The sequence below is a fragment of the Mesoplodon densirostris genome, chromosome 4, assembly GCF_025265405.1.
Source record: "Mesoplodon densirostris isolate mMesDen1 chromosome 4, mMesDen1 primary haplotype, whole genome shotgun sequence".
In the NCBI taxonomy this organism is placed as follows: Eukaryota; Metazoa; Chordata; class Mammalia; order Artiodactyla; family Ziphiidae; genus Mesoplodon; species Mesoplodon densirostris.
Genome location: NC_082664.1, coordinates 128675762 through 128701757, shown reverse-complemented (window position 1 = coordinate 128701757; position 25996 = coordinate 128675762). Strand labels below are relative to the sequence as shown.

Below are 25996 nucleotides of genomic sequence, written 5' to 3'. Positions count from 1 at the left end.
ATTTTTTGTGGTAAAATGGTCCATCTTTATGAACTGGTAGTGAGAGGAGATGGCAGCTCTTTTATTTTTAAGGTTTATTTGGTATCCCCACAAAAGTTTGCAGTTGTTGGGAGAGTAAATCCTCAGAGTTATCACAGGGAGAAAATCTTTTTCCCTTTTTTCTTTTCTTTCTTTCTTTGTATCTATGTGAGAAGATGGCTGTTAGCTGAACCTACTGTGGTGATCATTGCACAATATATGTAAATCAAACGATCATGCTGTATGCCTTAAACTTATACTGTGATGTATGTCAATTATTTGTCAATAAAACTCGGGGGCGGGGGGGAAAGTTTGCAATAGTTTATCAGCCTCTGTTTAAAACAGCTTCCTGGACTCTAAATTCCTAAAGCCCAGAGCTCCCCGGCCTGGGTGGCACTCAAGGTCCCTTATGGTTGAACGATTGTGCAAAGCACACTTGGGCCCAGGTGGCACAGCCATGCCCCCTCATAGTCTCCTCCCTTCCCCCGCCATGTCCTCTCCCCGAGTTTGGGATGAATGCGCTTCTCCTGTCTGCCTGGTTCAGCCACTTACGGATCCTCCAGATCCTGGTCAACTCCGGGGCCAAGATCCACTGTAAGAACAAGGTAAGGCCTCAGCTGGCAGCCCCCTTGCCCTCTCTCTACCTCCTGCTTCACAGGGCTGCCCCCACCTCTGCTGCCTATCCCCATCACTGCCCCTTCTGTCTCCTCATGTGCCTCTGCCTGCCCCAGCTTGCCTCGACCCTCTGAGAGCCGTCCTGAACCCCCACCTGAGCTCAGCCTTGTGAAGCTGGGACCCTCACTACTTCCACTGGGGCTGGAAGGGCCTGGGGACGCCTCTTTCATCAGCATTGAAAGCCCCTGGCTTCTGATCCCCCTACTCTTTACCACTCTGTGATGTTGGGACAGTCCCCAGCCCTCTGGCCAGCCTCTTGTTCACAAAGGGGAATTAAAGTAACACCCTCAGAAGATTACATGAGAAGGAGGTAGGGCCTTCTCCCTCCCACGGGGCCCCGGCTCCCTTGCGGTCAGTATGGCCAGGTAGAAGGAGCAAAGTACCATTTACCAAACTCTGGGACCTTGGGCAAATTATTTTACCACCCTGAGCCTCAGTTTTCCCATTTGGAAATAGGGGTGCTGGTACCCATCTCTGAGCCGAGGCAGAAGTAAGTGCGGTGCTGTGTCTCAAGTACCTGGCCCAGTGCCTGGCACGTTAGCGACCCTGGCAGTCCCCTGTTGCTCACTGGTGTGTGCTATGGTTTGAGGGAGGAGAGCCCCAGGGAGTCAAGAGTGCCCAGAATCCCTGAACTGGTGTCTCAACTTTTAGGGAGTTGGTGGCCCTTATGAAAATGCAAACATTTCTGGGCCAAATACCTTCAGCCAGGAGTTCTCAACCTTGGTCCTTAGAGAGACAGAATTTGGGGATCCATGAACTTTGAAGGGAAAACAAGGACCTTTTTTTTTTAAACTGCCCTCTGCTTAAAATTTTAGCATTTCTTTCCATGATGAATGCAGGTAGAATTAATATTACCTGTGACATTGCCTCTAAGACAAAATGTAGCTCTTTTCATATCACATTACAGTTTTTGCAGTTATCTCAAAATACTGTTTATGCTCATCATTACTTTGAAATCATGGTAGTTATTAGACCTTTCACTAGATCTTGTTGTTTAATGGATCAATAAAGCACATATGCTACTAGATAAAAAATTCGGGTTTTAATATTTTGATAATTCTATTTCAATATCACTGTTTTTCTTTTCTGGTAGGCAGAATGCTGTCCGCCCCAAGATGTCCATATCCCTATCCCTAGAACCTGTGAACTCTAGAACCTAACATGGCAAAAGGAATTTTTCTGATGTGATTAAGTTAAGGACCTTGAGATGGGGAGACTATTCTGGATTATCCACATGTGCCCACATGTCCTTTTAGGGGAAAGAAGGAGGGAGGCAGGAGAGTCAGAGAAGGAGATGTGATTGAAGGAAGCAGAGGTTGGAGTAATGTGACCCACAAGCCAGGGAATGCAGGTAGCCTCTAGAAGCTGGAAAGGCCAGGAAATGGATTCTCCTAGAAACTCCAGAAGAGAAGCAGCCCTCCCAGCCCATTTTAGACTTTTGACCTCCAGAACTGTAAGATAATAGATGGGTGTTCATCAGACACCAAAAAGGGCCATGGCACACAGGAGGTCTGCCCTATACCATTGTTTGGATCTTGTTGGCAGTGGTAGAAATGTCTGACAGCTCTCAGTGAAGGATACCCCTAGGTTATGGGCCACAGGATCCAAGCCCAGAGTGTGGGATCCAAGCCCAGTTTCAAGCTGAGGGCCCTCCTGTCCAGTCCTGCCTGTCTAGCTTAGCCTTAGAGAGAGTCTCAGTGGTCTTGGAGAATCCAGTAGCTGTTGCGATGAAATTTGCTATCAACACAGAATGAGCCTCAGTGTTCTAGAATGAGGGAGGTGAGGTCTTAAGTGTGTGTGGAGGGCAGTGCTCTGCGTAGTGGATCTTCTAGTTAAGCAGGTCCACTCCATATTAGTTTTCTGTTTTTGGTAACAAACCACTCTAAAATGTAGTGGCTTAAAGTAACATCGATTTATGGTTTTTCATAATATCATAGGCTGGTCAGTTCCTCTGGCCTTGCCTGGGCTCACTTATGAGGACACAGTCAGCACATGTCTGGGGCCTCTGCAGGAAGAGGGAACGTCGCAGATGGTGTGGCCAGTGTCTCCAGGTGGTAGCTGACATTCATGGAGACTTCCTTCTGTGACAGCCCCAGGACATCAAAAGAGCAAGAGTAGACGTAGCAAGGTTTCTTGAGATATTACCTCTACCGCATTCTACTGGTCTAATCCCATCACAGGGTCAGCCTCGTGTCGGGGAGGAAAATATCGGATTCCTCCTCTTGATGTTAAGAGTAGCACAGTCCTGTTGCTTGATCTTGGGACAGTTTCTCAGTCCATCCTGTTTTTCATCACCTTGCCGCTTCTGAAGGGTACTGGTCAAGTATTTTGTAGAATATCCTTCAATTTGGTTTCGTCTGATGTTTTTCTCATGATTAGATTGGGGTTATGGAATTTTGGGAAGAAGATCACAGAGGTCAAATGCCCTTCTCATTACCTCCTATCGGGGGCATGTGATACCATTGTGATTCGTCACTGGTGACGGTCTCTTGATCCAGTTCTGACACCAATTCCAATTTGTGTTTTTTCCACATCACCAAGCAGTTAACTCAGTTCCCTGTGGACACTGACCGGGAGTCCACAAATTTAACTCATTTCTGACACTACTTGGAGATAATGTCAGATTCTGCCAGTTAAGTGTTCAGTCCTACAAGACTGCCCACACTTTGGATGTCAATCACAAGCCCAGGTGGTTGCCTGGCTATATAATTGCCTGTAAATCAGAAGTTCCCACAACCCCCTCCCCAGGTTCGATTAATTGCTAGAGCGGCTCTCAGAACTCAGGTAGCCGGTTTACTTACTATATTTCTGGTTTATTACAAAGGATATTAAGGATAGGAATCATCAATGGCCAGATGAAGAGATGCATAGGGCAAGATCCTGAACGCAGGTGCTTGTGTCCCCATGGAGTTTGGGACCTGGCACATGGATGTGATCTGATTCACCAACCTGGAAGTTATCCAAGCCCTGTCCTTTTGGGTTTTTAATGGAGGCGTCATTACATAGACTTGATAGATTAAATTCTCAGCCCTTAGTCATTGACTGAACCTCCATCCCCTCTCCTCTCCTCAGAGGTGGGGAGGTGGGACTGGAAGTTCCAACCCTCTACTCACTGTTGGTTCCCCCGGCAACCAGCCCCCATCCTTTGGTTACTTAGGGGCTTCAAGTCACCTCGTTAACATCATAAAAGACACCTTTATCACGGTTACCATTTAGGAGATTCCTAGGGTTTTAGGAGCTCTGTGCCAGGAGCCAGGACAAAGACCAAATATATATTTCTTATTGTAAATCACAATATCAAGCTTGATCACTTGGTTAAAGTGGTGTCGGCCAGGTTTCTCCACTGGAATGTTAGCATTTTTCCTTTTCCATACTCTATTGTTAGAAACCTTTGTCGTTTTAATTTGCATTTCAATAATGACTAATGATGTCATTTTTTTTTTTCATGTGCTTATTTGCCATTCCATATATCTTCTTTGGTGTGCAGATTATTTTTTAATTGGGATAATTTCTTACTGATGAGTTTTTAGAGTTCTTTGTAGATTTTGGATGTATTTCAAAATAAATTACAGACATCAATGTACTTCCCTCTAAATATGTCAGCATGCATATTATTAACTAGAGTTCAAATTCTTTATATACAATGAAATACAAGCTGAGTTTTTAAAAAAATATTTATTTATTTATTTATTTATTTATTATTTGGTTGCATCAGGTCTTAGTTGTGGCTTGCGGACTTCTTAGTTGCGGCTCCAGGGCTCCTCATTTTAGCTGCGGCTCGCCAGCTCCTTAGTTGTGGCATGTGAACTCTTAGTTGCGGCCTGCATGTGAGATCTAGTTCCCTGACCAGGGATGGAATCTAGGCCCCCTGCATTGGGAGTGTGGAGTCTTATCCACTACACCACCAGGGAAGTCCCTACAGACTGAAATTTGACAAGTGCTACTACTCTGTAACCCAAACCACTGTCAAGATGTAGAAGACTGTTCCATTGATTTTTATGACCCATTGATGGTTACAATCTATTTGGAAAACTACTCCAAATAATCTACCTGTAATGCAAGGCCAGGGTAGAAGCTGTGGGCTATAAACATAGGATTTGCAAACCTCCCTCACTTGAATATTGCTTCTGGGGCTAAGAGACCTTCAATAAAGTGAAGCACAATAAGCCTGTATTATCCTAACTTGACCTATGAGGAAATGGGGGCTCAGAGAGGTATAGGTAACTTGCCGAAGACCACAGAGCTGATAAATGCTGGAGCTGGGATTTGAACTCTGGCATCCTGACTCCCACCAGCCCCCGTGAGGCTAAGTGGGTCCTGCGGATGTCCCAGGGGCCTATCCCCATTTTCAGTGTGGTTTCCTTTGGAAAGCTGTTCTGATCCCAAACACTCATTGTTTGGGAGACAACCAGTGTGTGAGCAGGGCCTCCCTTCGCAGACTGCAGGGACCACCCTGGGCTTGTTTCCAGGACAGACTGACCTTACTGCACTGCGCAGCCCAAAAAAGCCATGTGCCAGTGCTGGCATTCATAACAGAGGACCTGGAGGACGTGGCCCTGGACCACGCTGACAAGGTGAGTGTGGCCTCAAGGCTGTGTGTCCTTCCCATCGGGCTTGGGATTCCTGGGGCCTCTCCTGTACTTTCCTTGAGTGCATCCCTTGAGCCATGGGTAGTGCAGACTGGACCCCACCTCAGGGAGTTGCTTGTCTAGAAGGGGCATTAGGGCACAAATGAGCAGGACGCCAGCAGCACATGGTCAGTTCCCTCAGAGAGACTCTGATATGGACTAGACAGGTTAGAGAAGGGAGACAGTGCTTTCTGCTTCCTGGAGGAGGTGGAATTTGGTAAATGAATAGATTTCATCAGTAAGATTAGAAAGCAAGGGGCATTCCAGGTGGAGGAGAGACAATTGCTAGAGCTTTAGAGGAAAAGGGCTTTTGGTGTGTGAGTTCAGATGGGTTAGAATCTTGGGAATGAAGGCCTGAGAGGTTGTTAGGGGCCTTTATGGAGATCTCAACCCCCAGCCTCAGGAATGGGTCCTTTATTCAGGAGCCACAGGAGGATTTCAGTGGGGGAGGGACACGCCAAGTGGGGTCTTGTGGGGAAGATGGTCTGGGCTTTCCAGGCAGGGTGTATAGGGCAAGGTGGGGGAGAGTGTCTGGAGCACTGCAAGTGCCCCAGTGTGGTTGGGGAAACTGAGGCCAGGTGGCCAGGGCGAGGAAGATTCACTTTCTTCTCCTCCCCCGCCAGCTGGGAAGGGAAGTGTTTCATTGGGCTGCAGAGCACAGGCAGCTGGATTCTCTGGACTTCCTTGTGGGCTCTGGCTGTGACCACAGTGTCAAAGACAAGGTACTGTGACCATGGGTCCCAGGGGGAGGGCCGGGCTCTGGGCTCCTGACCGGGGTGGTCACGGGCAGCTCACCTGTGTCTACTGCCAACTGCAGTGTGCTAGAGGGGCTGGTGGCCCAAAGATCAGCATGTGTCTGATGCTCATGCAACAGGCATTTTTCGAGCACACACTATGGGCCAGCCATGTGCTCTGGGTGAAGAGCACAAAGATGCCCAAGACACAGTTTCTTAATCAAGGAATTCAACCACAATCCTAGGAAAGAGCTGTGAGCCAATGTGGGGAGCCAGGATGGCAAATCTGATTGGTTGGTAGTGATGCCTGGAGTGGGTTTGAGCGGGGCTGTGATTCCACTGGGGATGTCTGTTGCTGGGGGGAATGGGGAGGAGTTGGGGGACGGTAGCCACATGCCTGCTGGTTATTTGCTTTCTTTGTGTTTTAGTAATCTACTATGATTATGGCAAAAGTAGGATGAGACCGCTGAGGAGGGAGCAGTTCATTCAGGGTGGAGAGCTTATAAGCAGGAATTCACCTATCTGAGAATAGGTGAGGGGTTGGGACCCAAGAGGACTACCCTACAAATGACTTGTATCAGTGGATCGTTGCAAATCATTAGGCAAATGTGTTGCAGCAAATTCTAAACAGTGCTTCCAACAAAGGGAAGAATTCCACTGTTAATTTTCTGATTAATATGCTTGGCTAGGATACAAGGAGTTCTGTTTACAAAGCTAGTGACAGAGCTCACAGACCAATGGATCACAGGATCTTAGATCAAGGGCCAGTTCAACCTTCTCATTTTACAGAAGTGGAAGCTGAGGCCCAGGGAAGGGGATTTAGCCAAGGTCACACAGCAAGACAAAGGTCGAGCTGGGTTTGGAACCAGCATCCTGATGCTCCCCTGTGCTCCTCCTTCATCAGGCTGCCTCCTGCGGCCCTGAGCCCTGGGGTTCTGCACCAAATCTGTCCACCCACACTCAGCCTTTCAGGATGAAAAGGCTAAGTCAGGTTCTGAGATTCAGATCAGGCTGATTTCCTTCATTTCAGAAACATGGGCGGAGCAGGTTGTGCTCTGTGCCAGGCCCTGAGCCAGGAACTGGGAGTACAGACAAGGGTAAAGGATGACCCTTGCCAGGACACATCTACCCAGGAGGCAAGAAAAAAAAAAAGATGTACTCAGGGCCCCAAGAGAGCAGGAGCACCAAACTAGAAAGCAAGAAAAGTTCAGCTTTGGTGAACTTACCCAGAATCTTGCAATCAGAAATTCTAGGAAGAAGTTTTTAAAATTACATGTCCCTGTTAAGTGTTGTATTTTCCAATGAGGAATGTTTTCATTTTGAATTTCATTTGGGGAGAGGGCACAGTAAGCTTTTCAAGGCTTTGGGCCACTGAAGGTCTGACTCGTGCTAGGACCCGCCAGCCTGTGTAGGGGGACAGACCTGTCAGAACAGATGACAACATACCTCACGCTGCAGGTGCTGTGGTAGGGAGGCATTGAGAGCCCAGACAGAGTGATTAATTCCTCCGGAAATGTCAAGGGGAGGCTGACAGAGCCCCACAGAGGTGGAGAGGCTGGATGTCCCCACAGACGGAGGGGAGAGGCCAGGCCCAAGGCCAAGGCCTCCTTCCACCCAGCCCCCTGTCCTGCCTGGGCAGAGTGTGAGGGCCCTGGCAGGGGGTCCATGCCATCTGCAGCTTCAAAGGGCAGGAAGTAGATATTTATAATCCAGAAGGAAGAGGGAAGCCCTGCCCTGTTTCCACAGCTCTGCTAACTGGGGGCACGTGCCAGACCCCAACGTTCACACACTTCCTTCCGGTCTCTTTGAACACAGAGACTTAAGGCTGTGGCTACACCGCCCACAGCCTGACCCTTGCTTGCTGTGGCGAGCCGACCACGGAGCAGGTGGGAGAAGAGCCGAAAAAATCTGTGAGGGGATTTTTTAAACTTAATTTTGTTTATTAATATAATATAATGATGATCATAAAGGAAATGTAGATGTTTCCTCCTTGACCCTGTAAGATAGTTATAGCTGTTTATGTGTGTGTTTATCTATCATGGGGGCAGGGTATGTTTTTAACTATTTTAAGTACTGCTTCGGCTTCTGTATGTGTTCACATCCTCATTGGGCCCTTTATAGATATCTGTGCCTAAACTGAATGTCTCCTGGGGAAGGTACTGAGACAGGCCAGGGCAGAGGAAAGCACTTTACCCAGGAGGCCCCTGTGACTGGTTCACCTCGATTGTCCCCATGGCCTTCTGGGCATGATGCATGGCTGAAGCTGGGTCCTCCCTTCTGGATGCTTTTGTGGGTCCCTTCAGGGTCCTTGTCCTGGTCCCCCATCTGTGGTTCCTCTGTAGGGACATACCTTTTCTCGGGCTGGCCACGTCCAGCTGCCTCTTCTTCCCTGGGGCCCCTTACCCTCCTGCAGCAAGATCCCTTTAAGGACGATCCCAAATAGGCTGCCCTCTGTGGGACCACTTCCAACACAAAGAACACTGTGCCCTTTGCCCGCCCAGTAGGGCCGCCTCTCTTGGCTCTGTCACTGTCACCTTTAGACTTCTCAAGGGTGAGGCTGCTCCCAATCCTCTGGTTCTTGAGTTCCAGGAGACACAGGTCAAGCTCTCCATCACATTATGTATTATCATTGAACAAATATCTACTGAGTGTCTGTCATGTGCCCAGGCCCTATTCTAGGCACTTGGGGAAATTTCAGAGAACAAAATGGACAAAAATCCTTGCCCTTGTGATGCTTATGTTCCAGCCAATAAACAACAAGCATAGTATACAAGTGGATTATAGAGGGTGTTAGGTGGTCAGTGCTATGGGGGAAAAGGAAAAGTGGAGCAGGATAAGGGGATCAGGAGAAGAGGAAATGGGAGTTGTGGTTTTCAGTACTGTGGTCACTGTGGGCTGCACTATTCAATGAGAAGCTGACATCTTGAGCAAAGGCACAGGAGGCGAGTGATTAGGCCATGTGGCTGCTGGGCGCAGCCTGAGCACAAGGAGAGTGTCTGGGGCTGTGGCCTGAGCAGAGGGAGGGGATGGATCTGGGGTCACTGAGTTGGGACTGGCTTTAGACTGGAGCATGGAAAAATAGGGATTAAAAAAAAATTTTTTTTTAAGTAATATGTCCATCTTAAAGTGTAAGAAAAGAGACCAGAACTTGGCCCTTGAAAGTGCCCCTTGTTTTTGGTAGTTTTTGGCACAGTTCTCAGAGCAGGGTGGCATTGGCCCAGCGTGCAGCGTGCCCAGCGTGCACCAACTTGCTCTATAACCCTGGACATGTCTCCCCTCTCTGGATCTCAGCTCCAGTGGGTCCCCAGGGCCTGCAAGCCTCTGTGATTCCACTGACCCCTCAGGAGCCCTTCTCCCCGCAGGAGGGGAACACAGCCCTTCACCCGGCCGCCCTCTGGGGCCACCTGGCTGTGCTGCAGCGACTCATGGACGTCAGGCTGAACCTGGAGGAGAGGAATGCGGTGGAGGATGCAGAGGTGTGTGACACTGGCTTGCCCCCTGCCTTCCAGGAGCCCGCAGCCCGTGGTGCAGCCTGATTTCCCCTGGTAGGGGCTCTGAAGCCAGGAGTGTGCGTTCAAAGAAGGGAGAGGTCACTGTGGCCAGAATGGAGTAGGAGGGAATAGACCGAGCAGGGATGAGGCGGCTTGGAGGGCAAGGAGAACACAAGCAGAGCTGTGGCGGAGGGAGTGAATGCACCCTATGCCCCTCAAGGTGAGAATCAGGTGCGGGGCTCCGGGAACCACAGATCACCAGGTCATGTCTGCAGTAGCAGGGAGGGGAGAGCTCAAAGAGCCCTGGAGCCCTGGCAGAAGGGGTGTCCTCCGGTCTCAGGCTCTGGCCTCAGCGTCCTGCCATCCTCACACCGCTCCCCTGTGTTTCAGGAAGATCTGACTGCCCTGCACGCAGCTGCTGAAGGGATCCACCCCGACTGTGTGCAGCTCCTCCTCAGGGCCGGGAGTAGTGCGAATGTCCTCACCCAGGTAGCCGGGCCTCCTCACGACTGGTGTGTGCCCTCGGCTGCCTGCAGAGACGTGACTGTGTCAACTGTAGCAGCCACGATGATTCCTGAACATTGTGTGAACAAGGCTGTGAGGGAACAGGCTCAGGTTCTGGACTTGACTTCTCTACTGCTGAGCTCTGTGACTTTGGGCAAGTTACTTAATCTCTCTGAGCCTCATTTCTCAACTATAAATTGGAGGTGATATATACTTACTATTTTATATTGCTATGAAGCCTAAATACCTAGCATATTGCCTGGGACATAATAGGAGCTCAGTACCCATTAGTGTCTTATTGCTGGGCACGTGACAGTTCACAAAGCCCTTTCATAACTATTACCTCAGAAAAATTCCCCCCATTTTACAGATGAGAGAGGTTCAGTGACTTTCCCAGGTCACAAGTTGGTAAGAAGCAAAGCTGAGTCTGAAAAGTCTATTCCCCTGACTCCAGAGCTCATGGCCTGAAACGTTTGCCTTGCCCAGCGGGGTTAGGGGTGGGGTGTCCCCAACATGAGGCTCACACTGCAATTAGAGCTGGAGCCTGGTTGTGCCTCTGGGACAGGCCTCTTTCTCCCTTACCATTGCACTCTGTGAGTTGACCATTAGAAATTCTCTGTGTCCTTGAAAAGGGGGTTGTGGCCTTTCTTTAGGTAGGAAGTTGGTGTTTTTGTTTTGTTTTGCTTTTTATTTTTAGATCAGTGACAAATATTCTTTCTTGGCTGGTTGAACGGCTGCAGAGTCTGGAATTCTCTTTTTGTTCTAAATTTCAATAATGTAGCAAAAATAATATTAATAGTGAATAATATAAATAATAGCAAAAATAGTTTAAAAACAGAGGAATGAAAATGATATGCTAAAAATATTTAACACAAAAGAAGGCAGTCAAGGGGAAACAGGACAAAAAAAACAAGAGACATTCAGAAAAAAAATAGCAAAGGGAATTCCCTGGTGGTTCAGTGGTTAGGACTCTGCACTTTCACTGCCAAGGGCCCAGGTTTAATCCCTGGTCGGGGAACTAAGACTGACAAGCTGCACAGCTCGGCCGGAAAAAAGAAAAGAAAAGAAATAGCAAAATGGCAAATGTAAATATAATAATAATATAAATCGTAAATTCCCTTAAATGTGAATAATGCTTTATAAACCACAAAACATTTAATTTGCTCCCCTGGAAGGTGTGAAGACTACTACCCCAGGGGCATAGCGGGGGACATTACAGCCAAGAGGGGGAAAGTAGCTATCCCAGGGCACCAGCCATGTCCTTCTGTTGCTGGTGAATTTAAGGTTCTTTCTTCATTGCAAGAGAATTTGGAGACGAAGTGATAGGTAAGAATCAGATTTATTTAGAGAGAAACACACTCCATAGAGTGTGGGCTATCTCGGAAGGCAAGAGGCAAGAGGCTTCGAAATATGGCATGGTTAGTTTTTATGGACTGGGTAATTTCATAGGCTAACGAGTGGGAGGATTATTCCAACTATTTTGAGGAAGGGGCAGGAGTTTCCAGAGATTGGGCCACTGCCCACTTTTTGGCCTTTTATAGTTAGCCTCAGAACTGTCATGGTGCTGGTGGGTGTCTCATTTAGCATGCTAAGGTATTACAGTGAGCATATAATGAGGCTCAAGGTCTACTGGAGGTCGAATCTTCTGCCATCTTGGACCTAGTTGGTTCTCATTAGTTTTCATCATGTACTGTGGCTATGTCATTCTTTTTTTTTTTTTTTTTTTCTTCTTTTGTGGTACACGGACCTCTCACTGTTGTGGCCTCTCCCGTCGTGGAGCACAGGCTCCGGACGTGCAGGCTCAGCGGCCATGGCTCACGGGCCCAGCCGCTGCGCGGCATGTGGGATCTTCCCAGACCGGGGCACGAACCCGTGTCCCCTGCATCGGCCCGCGGACTCTCAACCACTGCGCCACCAGGGAAGCCCATATGTCATTCTTTTAAAGGTTGTGCCCTGCCCCCTTCACTCCTGTTTCACTTCCATCAGCAAGGTGTTGCTCCTTAGTCAGAAAGGCCCTTTCTCTGTGCCCAGCACCAGGCACTGGGAGGGGGCACAGCCAGGTCATGCCATGGCCACCTCCCCAGCAGTAACAGCACGGGAGCTTAGAGACTCAGGGGGTTAGATCCAGCTGGTGGTCGTTGGTGGCTTGGAGCTGCCCACCTCACTGGGTCTCGTGCTCCAGCCTTGACTTGAGGTTTCTGGCAGAGGCCATGGTCTATTCTGACACTCCCACGTCTCGCAGTGTCGTGCAGCAGGGCCTCTGAGGAGGGGGCAAACCTAAAGTGATTGCATTTCCCACAGGGAGGTGGATGGATTCCCAGCCACCCTGTAAACTTGCTCAGACTCGACTTTGGGAGGGTGACCAACTCATCCTGGTCTGCCCCACACTGTCCTGATTTTAAAACAGAAAGTCTCACATCCAGGGAACCTTCAGTCCCAGGCAATCTGGGACAGTTGGTTACCTAGTGGGTCCTGCCTGAGATGAAGTCTCATCCAGGAAGAAGCCCTCCCTCTGGCCCTGCCAGGCTCCTCTGCGGATGTGCTTAGACCAGCTGCAGCTGGACAGTACATGCTGGGTGGGATTTGCCCCGTACAGGTAAACCTTACTGGTCCCCCTCCTTGAAAACCATCTCCTCAGCGTCTATACTCCACGTGTCTTTACTGGCTAAGGAACTGTGGAGGCTTTGGCCTTTGTTCCGGAGTCTGTGACTGGAGGTGAGGAAAATCCTGAGGCCATAGTGAACTCCTTTTACTAGTCACTAGGCCTGAGCAAGTCATTGATTTCTCCTGTCTCAGGGTTTAATGGGGATAATAATCCCAGGGGGATTGTGAGCTGTGAATGGGATAATGAATCTCAAAGTGCTTTGTAAACCCTGCTGTGAGGGGTCTTTCGTATGCTGCATTGATGCCTGTTTCCCTCTAGAAAAAGCAGAGCTGCTTCTACTAAGCCGCCCTCGGTGGCTCTGAGGACATGGCCTGGGCCCTCATCCATGCAGGAGGCAGCACTGATGGAAGAGGAGGAGGCGGGGGATAAACTGCCGAGTCTCCCAGGACCTCACTTCTCAAAATAGAAATGGAGAACAGATTAGTGGTGGCGGGGGGCTAGGGATGGGGGCGGGGGGCAGAGAAGGGAGGAGGGTGGGGTTATAAAAGGACTACACAGGGACCCTTCTGGTGATGGAACTGTGCTGCATCTTGACTATGTAAGGGATACACAAACCTGCACGTGTGATAAAATTACATAGAACACACATGTATACAAATGACTACCAGTGAAACTGGGGAGATCTAAGTAAGATGGTGGGTATTATCAATGTCAGTGTTCTGGTTGGGATATTGTACTGTGGCTTTGTAAGATGTTACCATTGGAGTGGGGACAACAGAGCAGATGGGTGTTGAGGGTGGGAAGAAGGCTTTTCACCAGATGCCTTTTGTTCTTTTTGGTTCTTTAGGTTTCTATAAATAAAATGTAAAACAATGAAAAGCAATACTTGCTCTCTTGCCACTCCCGTTTCCTACCACATTCCCACAGACTTATTTCCAGGATGATGGAGGCCATATCCAGCGTCCTTGGTTATTTTATCTCTGTGGCTTGCTGCTTCCTGGAGAGCCACCATTAGAGCTCTGCTAAATTTCCTAGCCCATCCGAGTTGTGCACTTGAGCCAGTTTCCAATGTCTGCCCATTCACTCTCACAGTAGACCTTCTTTTTTTTTTTTTTTGCGGTACGCGGGCCTCTCACTGTCGTGGCCTCTCCCGTTGTGGAGCACAGGCTCCGGACGCGCAGGCTCAGTGGCCATGGCTCACGGGCCCAGCCATTCCGCGGCATGTGGGATCCTCCCGGACCGGGGCATGAACCTGTGGCCCCTGCATTGGCAGGCGGACTCTCAACCACTGCACCACCAGGGAAGCCCTCACAGTAGACCTTCTTTTGGCCTGATTTTGATTTCACAGTCATCTAGCAATGATCTGAGGACACTGCTGAAATTCTGTGGTAGTTTCACCTAGGTTTTTAAATTCTTTTCTAGATGTGTTTCAGAATACTTTTTGTCATTTATTGCTATTTGGGTTTGGGATTACATTAAGCCTGTAAATAATATAAGAGAAAATGGTCATCTTTGTAATATTTTATTTTTTCACTACAAACATGTCTCGCCATTTCTTTATGTCTTCTTCTGTATCCCTCAGTGATGTTCTATGGTTTTTGTTTGCCTTTGTAATAGCCATTTCCAATTATACTCTTCATAGGTACTTTATATATTTTGGCCATCATTGCAAATAGACTATCTTTTTAAAATATGTAATTTCTTGTGGGCATTCAATACAGGAATGCTATTGACTTTGGTATTTTTATCTTCTATATGACTTTTCATTGATTTTGCTAGAGGTTTTTTTTTTTTTTTGGTGGAGTTATAATAACTATTTTGACCTGTGTAGATATACAGTCACGTTGCCTACTAGTAATCATATAGTTTAACTCTTCTTTTCCAATATCCATAAACTGTTTTTTTCTGGCCTAAACAGTCACGGGAATTTTTGTTGTATGTGTGTGTGTTCTGTTCTGTCACCTTTTGGTACTCAACATGTGAGGGTGTTTTTCCACAGTAAGTATAGATATATCCCATTGATTTTTCTGGCTTTGTACTATTCTACTAGATGTGTGTCACCATACACCTAGACAGAAGGATGCTGTGGCAGTATGTCCACTTTGTCATGTAGTCAGTGCTCACAGGGAACCACTGGAGATGGAGTCCTCCAGCCTTGAGTGAGGCCTTGGGTGAATGTTGGGTTTGGGTGAGACCTCTGTTCTGGTCCTGGCTGGCTCTCTCACTCATTCATTTCATACATAAATAGTTGTTGAACACCTACCTAGATGCCGGGGGTAGAAAGTCCAGTAACACAGGGTCTCTATTAGTTATGTGTGCTTGGGTGTGTCATGTAAGCTTTTATGAACTTATTAAGTGTTCTCATTTGTAAGATGAAAGTACGAATAAGAATACCATTCCTATATACTTGCTAGGTTCATGTGTGGAGTAAATGAGATAGCAGAGAATCTTAAGGTGTTGTTGCTAGAAGGGACCTCAGCAAGCATCACTTGCCAGATGAAGAGCAGCAGAGAAGCGAGATGACTTGCCCAAAGTCACGTAGTGAGTTCCTGGCATGGCAAGGTCTCAAACTTGGGATTTCAGGCTCCCACCCACCATGAGGATCAGTTGTGGCCCAAGGGATTCAGGCTGTGGGCTGTAAATTCCTCAGGCCACTCATGTCATCTGAGAAGTGAGAAGGTCCAAACTCAGAAGCACTATGTATACAGTAAGTCCCCTACACATGAACCAGTTCCGTTCCGAGAGCACATTCATAAGTCCAATTTGTTCATAAGTCCAACAAAGTTTGCCTAGATACCCAACTAACACAATTGGCTACATAGTACTGTACTGTAATATGTTTATAATACTTTCCACACAAATAATACATAAAAAACAAACACAAAAAATAAAGAAAACATTTTTAATCTTACAGTACAGTACCTTGAAAAGTACAGTAGTACAGTACAACAGCTGGCATACAGGGGCTGGCATTGAGTGAACAGGCAAGAAGAGTTACTGACTGGAGGGAGGAGAGGAGGTGGGAGATGGTAGAGCTGAAGGATCATCAGCAACAGGAGATGGAGGGCAAGCTGCAATTTCACTCATGCCTGACGTTGATGGCACAGGTTCTGGTTCCTTGCTGGATTCAATTCTATCTACCCTCTTGAAAAAATGATTCAGTGATGTCTGGGTAGTAGCTTTTTTTTCTCATCATAGATGACACAGCAGCTGAACGGCTGTTGCAACTTTCGTGTACCGTTCTGTGTTCGGGTCCTGTGCCTCAAAAACTAACAGTGCTTCCTCAAATAAAGAAAAATCCACGTGCATTTCCTGCATCATGAATCTCTTCGTTTCTTCAGTTACTTCTTCTTCCTCTTGTGTCTCTTTGTCCTTTAACTGAGCCTCCAGTTCCATCAGGTCTTCATCAGTAAGCTCCTCGTGTTGCATAGCAACAGTACTGTACAGTAAAGTACACAAAAGCACGACTAGTAGAGGATGCACGCATGTGACAATGTACGCCAGACATGTGAATTAATTTATGTGATCGGACACGCGCACGCACGCTCGCATCTTTGAAAGTTCGCAACTTGAATGTTCGTACGTAGGGGACTTACTGTACTCCTCCCAACTCCCATCTTCTAGCACCAGCCTGCAGCTGGGCAGTCCTGGGAGGGACCCATTAACTGATCTGTGCGTCTCTACCCGCCCCCAGCAGGGCGCCTCTCCTGTGCACATCGCCGTGAGGCACAACTTCCCCGTCCTGGTGCAGCTCCTCATCGACACCAGCAGTGACCTGGACGCCGTTGACAATGTAATTGGCTGCAGAAACCATCTTGGCCCCATGGAGCCTCTGGGCATCCTCCCAGGTTGGCAGGGCTTGACGGTGGTCTACTAGCCTGGCCCAGAATTAAGGAATTGCTCTTTCAGCTTGTCAAAAGTTGTTTGAATATTTGTTGAAGGTAGCATTATTTTATCAACCATTCCTCTGTTTTGAACATTTGAGTATTTCCAAGTTTTTGTCATGACGTATAGAACACTGTGGTAAACATTTTGCTACATGCAACCTTTTCCTTTCATTGATTTTTTTTTCCCTTTAGGGAAAATTCCCAGGGCAGGGGTGACTGGGTTAATCTTGTATAACAAGAGGCCTCTGAGTCCTGAAGTTGTGATCAATCAGGAGCGTTTTAAAATCCCCATCCCCACAATCCACCCCCCAACCATACAATCCTCAGGGCCGCCACACACAACCACTAGTGGTGGAAAGCAATTTGACAGAATATAACATATACCTTTAAAATGGTCAGTATTTGCACATCTGAGAGTTGAGCTTCAGAAATATATTAAGAGCTCATGCACCAAGATATTTGTTGTAGCAGTCTATCAGTTTTCATTTCAAAAAGGGCCCCAAATACTTAATAACAGAGAAGTGCTTGGTTAAATTATGGTATAGGCATAGATAGGCTCTTATGGAGTTACAAAAAATGGTGTTTATAGGGCTTCCCTGGTAGTGCAGTGGTTGAGAGTCCACCTGCCGATGCAGGGGACACGGATTCGTGCCCCAGTCTGGGAGGATCCCACATGCCGCGGAGCGGCGGGGCCCTTGAGCCATGGCCACTGAGCCTGCGCGTCCGGAGCCTGTGCTCCGCAACGGGAGAGGCCACACCAGTGAGAGGCCCGTGTACCGCCAAACAAATGGTGTTTATAGAGTTTATAATATGCAGGAAGTTATACAGATGCAAAATGTATATACAGGATGATCTCAAATATGTAAAACCATAAAACTAAAAACATTCTGCATTAAAGAAAATACTAGAAGAAATGTACTAAGACTGTTAACAGAGGTTGACTTAGGTGGGATAGCGAGTGGTATTTTTTCTTTGTTCTTTCTACTTTTTTGTTATTTACTAAGTTTGCTGAGTATTATATTTATGATTAAATTCAGTTTACCCTCCCACATAACTTCTTTTTTTATATAAATTTATTTTATTACCATTATTATTTTTATTTTTGACTGCGTTGCATCTTCATTGCTGCATGCGGGCTTTTCTCTGGTTGTGGCAAGCGGGGACTACTCTCCATTGTGGTGCGCAGGCTTCTCATTGCGGTGGCTTCTCTTGTTGGGAGCATGGGCTCTAGGCACCTGGCCTTCAGTAGTTGCGGCTCATGGGCTCTAGAGCACAGGTTCAGTAGTTGTGGCACACGGGCTTAGTTGCTCTGCAGCATGTGGGATCTTCCCAGACCAGGGCTCGAACCTGTGTCTCCTACATTGACAGGTGGATTCTTAACCACTGCGCCACCAGGGAAGCCCCACGTAACTTCTTAGAGAAACTCTGTTAAGGCCCAGTTGGGAGTGTACCCACCTTGGTCCTGTCCTGGCTTTGAGCCACAGGCCATCTCTACATGCTTTTCTGCTCTCCGTCCTCTTGGCTTCTTTTCCAGAGGCAGCAGACACCCCTCACCTTGCCGCTGTGCACACCTGGCAGAACATAGTGGATATTCTCCTCATTGCTGGGGTTAACTTAAACCTGAGAGATAAGGTACCTCTGCTCACAACCAACCTCCCTTGCAAGCTTTCATGACTCCCTCTTTGCCAGAGACCCTGATGCAAATGCCTCCTGCTCCCAGAATGTTCAAGGCTTCCCATCTGTTATATATCAGCTCAAAGGCAACCTCCTCCAGGAAGCCTTCCTGCCCCTCCATCACATTCCCCTGCCTCCTCTGAGGTCCCTCAGCACTTGGCCCGCCCCTCTCCTGGTCCTTGCCTGTGATACGTTTGTCTTCTGTTTCATGGCCCCCATCAGACTTTGAGCTCCTTGAGTCATCTGCTGGGGAGAGGGGAAGAGAGCTAGAGGAACAGCATGTCACCACCCCACAATTCCATACGTGTGAAACAGGGTTGGGGGAAGCTTCCTGGGTCATGGTGCTTCTGGGGTGGCCACCTCCTCAGGTGGCCAGAAGTTCGAGAAGAGGTGAAGGCTTAGTATGAGGCTGAAGAGGTCACAGGCTCATGAGGGGAAGGGCCCTTGCACACGTGGCCCAGCCCTTGGGATGGTGTGGGAAAGAGATGGGGGCAGGGAACAGGCCCTGAGGCTGGACCTGGGAAGGGCTTCCTGCTTCCTGGGAGGGAAGCTGGGGCCCGGGGCAGCTGGCCAAGCTTGAAGAGGAGCTTCCCATCTCCCCGCAGGTCCCTGGAGGTGGTGGAGGCCAGCACTGTGCCAGAGGCCTGGAGCAAAGGGCTGGAAACCTGAGGGGAGGCAGCAAACTTGACACAGGAGCCCAAGCCCCTTCTCTGGGTTCTGGTTTCATCTGAGACATGAGGCTGGTAACATCTATCTCACAGATGACCTTGAAGACTTATGCAGGCTGAGTTTTATAAGCTTTAAGTCCTCCTATTCTAGAGGAACACAAGAGGTGGTTGCTGGAATTATTGCCTTATTTTACCTGTGACTTTTCCACACCCAGAGTTACTCCCAGAAAACCCTTCTGCTCTCCAGTGTAGACTGCTGGAATCCACTTTCTTTGGGCAGGAGGGTCTGTAGTCAGTGCTAGAGGCCACCCTACACCCTCTTATAGGAACTCTGGCTTCCCTTCTCCCTTCTTACCCGCAGCAAGGAAAAACCGCCTTGCCAGCGGCCGCCCACATCAACCATGTCAGCCTGGTGGACATGATCATAAAAGCCGATCGCTTCTACAGATGGGAGAAGGTACTGAGACCCTGCACTTGGTCTCTCCGTGTTGGAAAGGGAGTGGCCATGGCTTCAGGTGGAGTTGGCTTTGAACCCCAGCCCTGACCAATTCAGAGGCCCCTCAGTTTCCAAGCGAGTGATAATCCCTGCCTTACCTAACACTAGGGTTCTTTGAGGGCATCCAGAGGTGGGTGAACACCCAAACCACACTGAAATAAGGCTGACTGGGCTTCCCTGGAGCGCAGTGGTTGAGAGTCCGCCTGCCGATGCAGAGGACGTGGGTTCGTGCCCCGGTCCGGGAGGATCCCACATGCCGCGGAGCGGCTGGGCCCGTGAGCCATGGCCGCTGGGCCTGTGCGTCTGGAGCCTGTGCTCCGCAACGGGAGGGGCCACAACAGTGAGAGGCCCGCGTACCGCAAAAAAAAAAAAAAAAAAAGAAATAAGGCTGACTGAGGTCCGTGCCAGTGTGGAGATACTAGTAGACCCTGCTCTAGCTCCTGGTTGATGGATGAATGCATTTATGCATGAATGAAGAAATGGCAAATTGGTTCCAGCTCACTGTCAGCTCCAGGTGATTGGAATTGTGGCTTGGGGTGTTCTATTCAGGCAACTTTCTGAGCCCAGAAGGAAAGTGTGCTGGGATCGATTAGTGATATCTGCTGTGGATTTGGGAAAGAGGAGTGGCAGATTTAAGGTCCTGCATTTGCAGCTCCAGTGTCAGCAAATGGGGGTGGGTGGAGAGATTTTTTGTTGTTCTTAATGGTTGCTTTTATACACAGAGAATAAATTTTTGCATTTATTTCAGTTTTAGAAATTAATACTAAATTGTTTACAAAATTTAAATCCTACTTTTCCTCAAATTTTTAAATTTATTTTTACAATCTTATTATTATATTTATACAACTAGTAAATTTTTTTTTTTTTTTTTTTGCAGTATGCGGGCCTCTCACTGCTGTGGCCTCCCCCGTTGCGGAGCACAGGCTCCGGACGCGCAGGCTCAGCGGCCATGGCTCACGGGCCCAGCCGCTCCGCGGCACATGGGATCCTCCCAGACCGGGGCACGAACCCGTATCCCCTGCATCGGCAGGCGGACTCTCAACCACTTGCGCCACCAGGGAGGCCCACAACTAGTAAATTTTAACAGTCACTTTCAAGGAAGCCTTTTGATTAAAGTTTGGTCCCATGTTTAAGCTTAATTAAACTACCTTAACGTTTTAAGCTGAAAGAATAAATTTAATATAATAGGTTTTCTTTTTAAGCACTTCAAATGCTTCCTAAATTCTTAAATTATCCCATTAAATCCAATAAATTAAACCTATAAAGTGAATCTCGAATATCATAAACATTCTGATATTGTTTACAAACTTAGTAAACTTCTCTTACACTTCTCAAAAAAATCACTGTCCAAAAATCAATCAATTGATAAATTTCCATAGGAATCAAGATTTTTCTCTTTCACTGACATGCTGGATTCTCGTAAATATTACAACCCCTTTACATACAACAGATTACTCCTAAATATTAATACCAATGGTTTGATGAACTGATTCATCTCTATGCTTAATTTTAAACCACCTCAGGCTTTAAAAGTTTTCAACACTAAGGCAGTGGTGCAGTTAGAATCACAAATCCCTCCTTCCTACCCCTAGACCAATTCAATCAGAATCTACGGGGTAAGGGCCAAGCTTCTGTGGTTCTTAAAGCTCCCAGATGATCCCAATGTAAGATGCAGCTGAGAACACTGTTCTAAAGAAACAGTTTTTACCACCCAGGGAGAGAGCCAAGCTCCCAGGTCATCACCTCTTAGGTGACTGGCCAGACACAGTTAACCAGGATGTAAGATTCAGAGCTGCAGATGCCAGAACTCACCTGAGCTTTTTTTTTTTTTTTTCACACACACATACACACACACTGTATTTTATTTTTACAAGAGATAAATAAACTGACACCAAACATTGTAAATGGATGACCACAACAAAAGCAACAATGACTGCAATTACCAAACACGAAACACACTCATACTATGTCATAATATTGACATTCAGTTCAGTAATCCTCCACTGTAACAGCACCTTTACTTTGCAGTGATCACCTGAGCTTTTTAACAACTAGAAATCTGCATCCACACCCTTTCGAGGGGCTTTTGTGGCTTTAACTAAGACTTTTGTGGGTTTAACTTAAGCTATTACATAATTTTTGGTAACCTCTTATTTTATCACCTGCTTTGCATAGAAAGAATTCTGTAACCCAGAACTTCTCTACTTGTCACTTGGCAAGTTTAGTTCATGCCTGATTCTTGGCTTGCCTGGTTTTAGCCACAGCTGCTGAGTCATTCTACTGACACTCGTGCTATAAGAACACAAAGAAAAGAGAGAAATGGGAAGGCTTCCTGGAAGAGGTGGCACCCAGGTGGTCTTTTGACTGTGGCAATGGGGTTGAGAGACAGGGAGGTGAGAAAAGGAATTCTGGATGGAGAAACAGTGTAAGCAACTCAGTTTCCAGCACTCAAAGCAAGGCACAGAGTCAGAAACCAGAGTAATGGACACTATGCCCCAGGCCTGTGATGACACCAGTTCTGTGTCCAGGCTCACAAGGGAGAACCTGGCAGGGATTTCTCCCAGCCAGCTGCTGCATTTCTGGGATCTGCCCCACAGGACCAGCTCTCATGCAGGGACCTCTGTGACCCCTCTGGGAGGAGCTTGACCTTTAAGCAGGACCATCGGCAGGAAACACAGCAGCTCCGCTCTGTGCTGTGGTGACTGGCCTCCAGGTACCTGCAGCCCCACAAGTGGAAGAAGCTGGTGTATTGCTGGGAGTTCACTGAGGCCCACGTCCACGCCATCGAGCAACAGTGGACAGGTACCACCTTGCCTTGGTGCCCCAGAGCAACCGGGTGGAGGGGTGGGGGCACATGGGGTGTGTTCAGTTTTCTGTGCTTCTGGGGGAAAAGCCTCAGCAAGCCACTCGCCACTTCCAACACATCACGTGCTCTTCCCCTCTCCAGGCCTTTACCCAGACTGGACCCTCTGCCCCTCCCTCCACATTGACCTGTGAACTTCACATTCTTCACGAATCAGCTTGAGCTGAAACCCATCATTCACACGTGAAACTAAAGGTGCTCCCTGTAAAAAGGAGAGGAGCTGCTGTTGCCACTATTATTTAACATCTATTTGGAAATTCTGGCCCTGGTATTAAGGCATGAAACAGAAATAGAAATTGAGTGTAAATACTGGAAAGGAAGAGAGAGATTTATTAGTTTCAGATGAGATACACACACACACACACACACACACACACACACAGCAAGTCCAGAAGAACCAATGGAAAAACTCTTAGAATAAAATAATTCAATGAAATGGCTAAACATGATTAAATATATGAACACCATAGTATTCCTCTGTACCATCAATAAGTGGGCAAAATATATAGAGGTATATATATGCAAAATATATATATATATGTAAAAATATGTATATTTTAAAATATTTAAAAATATATATAATATATATTAAAATATATGTAAAAATACACTCCATTTACAATAGTGTGTGTTTCTAAGAAGAAATACGAATGACATATGAGTAAGACAATATAAATTATTTGAACTATAAAAGAAGACTTGGGTAAGTAGAATGACATTCTGTATTTCCAGCTAAAAAAAGTGTCATGTAGATATTGATTTTCCCCATATTAAAGCTTTGATTCAATTTTAATCAAATCAAAATAAGAGGTTTTTGAAACTTGACTAAAGGATTCTACAGTTCATCTGAAAGAATAGGGAATATATAAATGAATATTCTGGAGGAAAAAAGCGAAGAGGGTCTAACTCAACTAGACTCAAATTTAGAAAGCTAAAATATTTAACACAGAGAGATACCTGACATAAACATATGCAAATCAGGTAGTGGAATAGAGTGGGGAGTCCACAAGCGAACTCTATTACCGATGCGGATAAAGGAGCACTGGTAAATTACAGGGCTGGGGACAAGGGGTAGTGAATAAACGGGTCAAATGAAACTGCTACATCATGAGCAGCACCAGGAGGAAGTGCCTGCTGGGGGCCCACGGACACCAGAACATTAGGGACGCAGTGGCTGACTGACTTGGACCTGATGGCTGTGCCCCCATGGCTGTGCCAGACCGTCTGTCCCCAGCTGGGAGAGCTGACCTGGTCACAGTTGAATAACAAGTTAACCCCACCACCGGCACTGAAGAGCATGGGCACTTATTTTCCAAACATTGGAATCACCTGAAGAGCATGGGCACTTATTTTCCAAACATTGGAATCACCTGGGAAGGCTTAACACTGATCTGTTTGCCTAGGCCACACCCAGACTCAAGTACTAGGAATCTCAGAATGGGGAGGGAGACCCAGGTGTCAGTGTTTGCTAAAGCCTCCCAGGTGTTTCCAGTGAGCACTTATGGCTGAGAACCACTGGTTCAGGGGAAAGAACAGGGCCACTAGCATTCAAGTCATAGGTTATTGTGAGCCGCCAGAGAGATGAACTGTATAGTCACGTGTGCATCGTGGTACCACAGTGAATGCCAATTCTTTCTCTCTTCCCAGTGACACCAATAGGATACATGGTGGATGCTCAGGGGAAAGCCTGGCACTGGGGAGATCCAGGTGTTCCTGACACAAAACTCCACCCCCCATCCCATATAAGGCTGCTCCTCCCCTTCCTCCCACGCCCTCCCCATCTCTGGGCTGAGTTCTGCTGGCAGTTGGAGAAGCGTCTGATGTGCTGGTGGCGGTAAGGGGTGTGCTCAGGCCTGGCTCTGGTAAGGCAGGCGGGGTTGGCGCCTTCTCTCTCTCTCTTTCTCCCCTCATGATCCTCAGGCACCAAGAGCTACCGGGAGCACGGGTACCGGTTACAGCCAGTGAGAACCCCAGCAGAGCGCTGTTCAAAGGCCTCGTCGCCATTGGCAGGAGGGACCTGGCTGGTAAGTGTCCCCCCTGCCCGGCTCCTGCTCAGGGCAGCGCCGGGCGCAGAGTCAGAGTTGCATGGCCCCGCTGGAGTGCAGCAGGGCCCTCCAGGGCTGCTCAGACCACAGCGCTGTGGCGCTGGCTCTGAACCTTCCAGATTGATGGTCCTTAGCCCTGCCTCCTCCTGGAACCCAGACGGAGCCTTGGGCAACTCACAGTACCTCCTGGCCCCAGTCTCCCCATCTGTGCCATGAGGGTGACCCAGACGATCCCTATGACCTTCACAGCCCCAAGGCCACTGAAGCTACAATCTCTTCCTATCCAGCTCTCTATACTACATTGATTTTTTTTCCCTCCAGTTTGGAATAAGTTGGGAACAGCCTGCAGGGTTGTTTTTTTTAAAAAACATTAAGACCCATGGGCCAAAACTGGCTTAAGATGAGTTGAACCAGTAAGATTTGGTCAAATAAAATTTCTGAGGCCGTCACAACCTATTTGAGTCTGTCAATCCCAAAAGCTTTTTTTGGGATTTGCGATTCGGGGCACCATGTAGAACCATCAGGCAAGCGGAGTAACAGGTTCTAGTAATGATCCCTCATTAAAAACAAAATCTGCTCATGATGAAAAAGGCTTAAACTCTGTAACCTCCATTGCCATGGTGCATTACAGGGCAACCACAGGATGGGGTACTAGGCAGCCATCCATAGTAATGAAGGTATATCAGTCACTTGGCAACAAGGAAAAGCGTTGGTAGCACGTTATCAAGGGGCAAGAGGAAAGTCCCCTGTGTGGTCGGTCTCCCCCAGCTGCCACACACAAGGTGCGAAGACAGTCATTTCAGAGGGGAGGAATTAGAGATGACTTGGTTCTTCTTCCAGCATGTTCTTAAATATTATTCTGCATCTTCTTTTAACACAAATTCTTGCAGGCAATTAAAACATCAAACTAGCCTTGTGAGGCAGCGCTCAGGCAACCAGAGGCAACAGGATTCTTGTCTTTTGCAGAAAGCATCAGGAAGAAAGCAAACGATGACTCTAGCGCCCCAAAGAAGTGCACAGCCATGTACCTGGAGGGACTGGACCTTCAGGAGCATGGGACCTCAGAGTGGGGGCCACTGAACAGAGGAGGACCACCGTTTAAGGTTTTAAAAAACAATTACTGTAAACAGACTTCCAGCTGCTTCCACTGAAACCCATATTAGGCAGGACCAGCAGGCAAATGTTTGTGATCTTTTTCACGGGGGCCTGTCTCAGGTTTTGCAGGTAATCCCTTCCCAGAGGTATGGTCCTTTGCAGCTCTCAGTTTACTTTCATCTCCTGCATCTCACTGGAGCCTCACAGCAGCCGCCTGTGGTGCAAGGGATGTCTTTTCAGAGAGGACTCTAGGCACAGGGTGGATAAGCAGCTCATCAGGTGGTGAGGTCAGGGGCCAAACTCAGCATTCCTGTCTCCCCAACCTGGCGAAGGGCTCCATCCATCCCTTACGAGAAGGACTGCCCTTAATTCAATCCCTGACTTTTATGAATGCTGTGCTTACTCCACAACTGTTTCTATTCTCAGCTTATTTGTACATTGTGACAGTTCCTGGAGGCATACACTCGCATTTTTCCCTCTTTTTCAAAATACCTTTTAAAGTTTTAAACTCTTAATTTTAAAATAATTTCAGGCTTACAAAAAAGCTGCAGAAATAGTTAAAAGAATTTCCAAATACTCTTCACTCAGCTTCCCCCACTCATCTTACATAACC

At 47.6% G+C, this 25996-nt stretch overlaps 1 protein-coding gene across 1 annotated transcript in view; it reads left to right on the top strand.

Annotated features, from left to right (window-relative positions):
• The window catches only part of ANKDD1A (ankyrin repeat and death domain containing 1A), a 35312-nt gene extending 9873 nt beyond the window's left edge, over window positions 1–25439 (top strand). Inside the window, 14 exon segments of the mRNA XM_060096115.1 lie at window positions 525–623; window positions 5163–5267; window positions 5945–6043; window positions 9418–9516; window positions 9937–10035; window positions 12974–13049; window positions 16132–16154; window positions 16350–16448; window positions 18079–18174; window positions 19246–19341; window positions 21978–22182; window positions 24164–24193; window positions 24196–24267; window positions 25255–25439. Of these exon segments, the coding sequence (XP_059952098.1) occupies window positions 525–623; window positions 5163–5267; window positions 5945–6043; window positions 9418–9516; window positions 9937–10035; window positions 12974–13049; window positions 16132–16154; window positions 16350–16448; window positions 18079–18174; window positions 19246–19341; window positions 21978–22182; window positions 24164–24193; window positions 24196–24267; window positions 25255–25439 (1383 nt within the window).
• The last annotated feature ends 557 nt before the right edge of the window (window positions 25440–25996 follow it).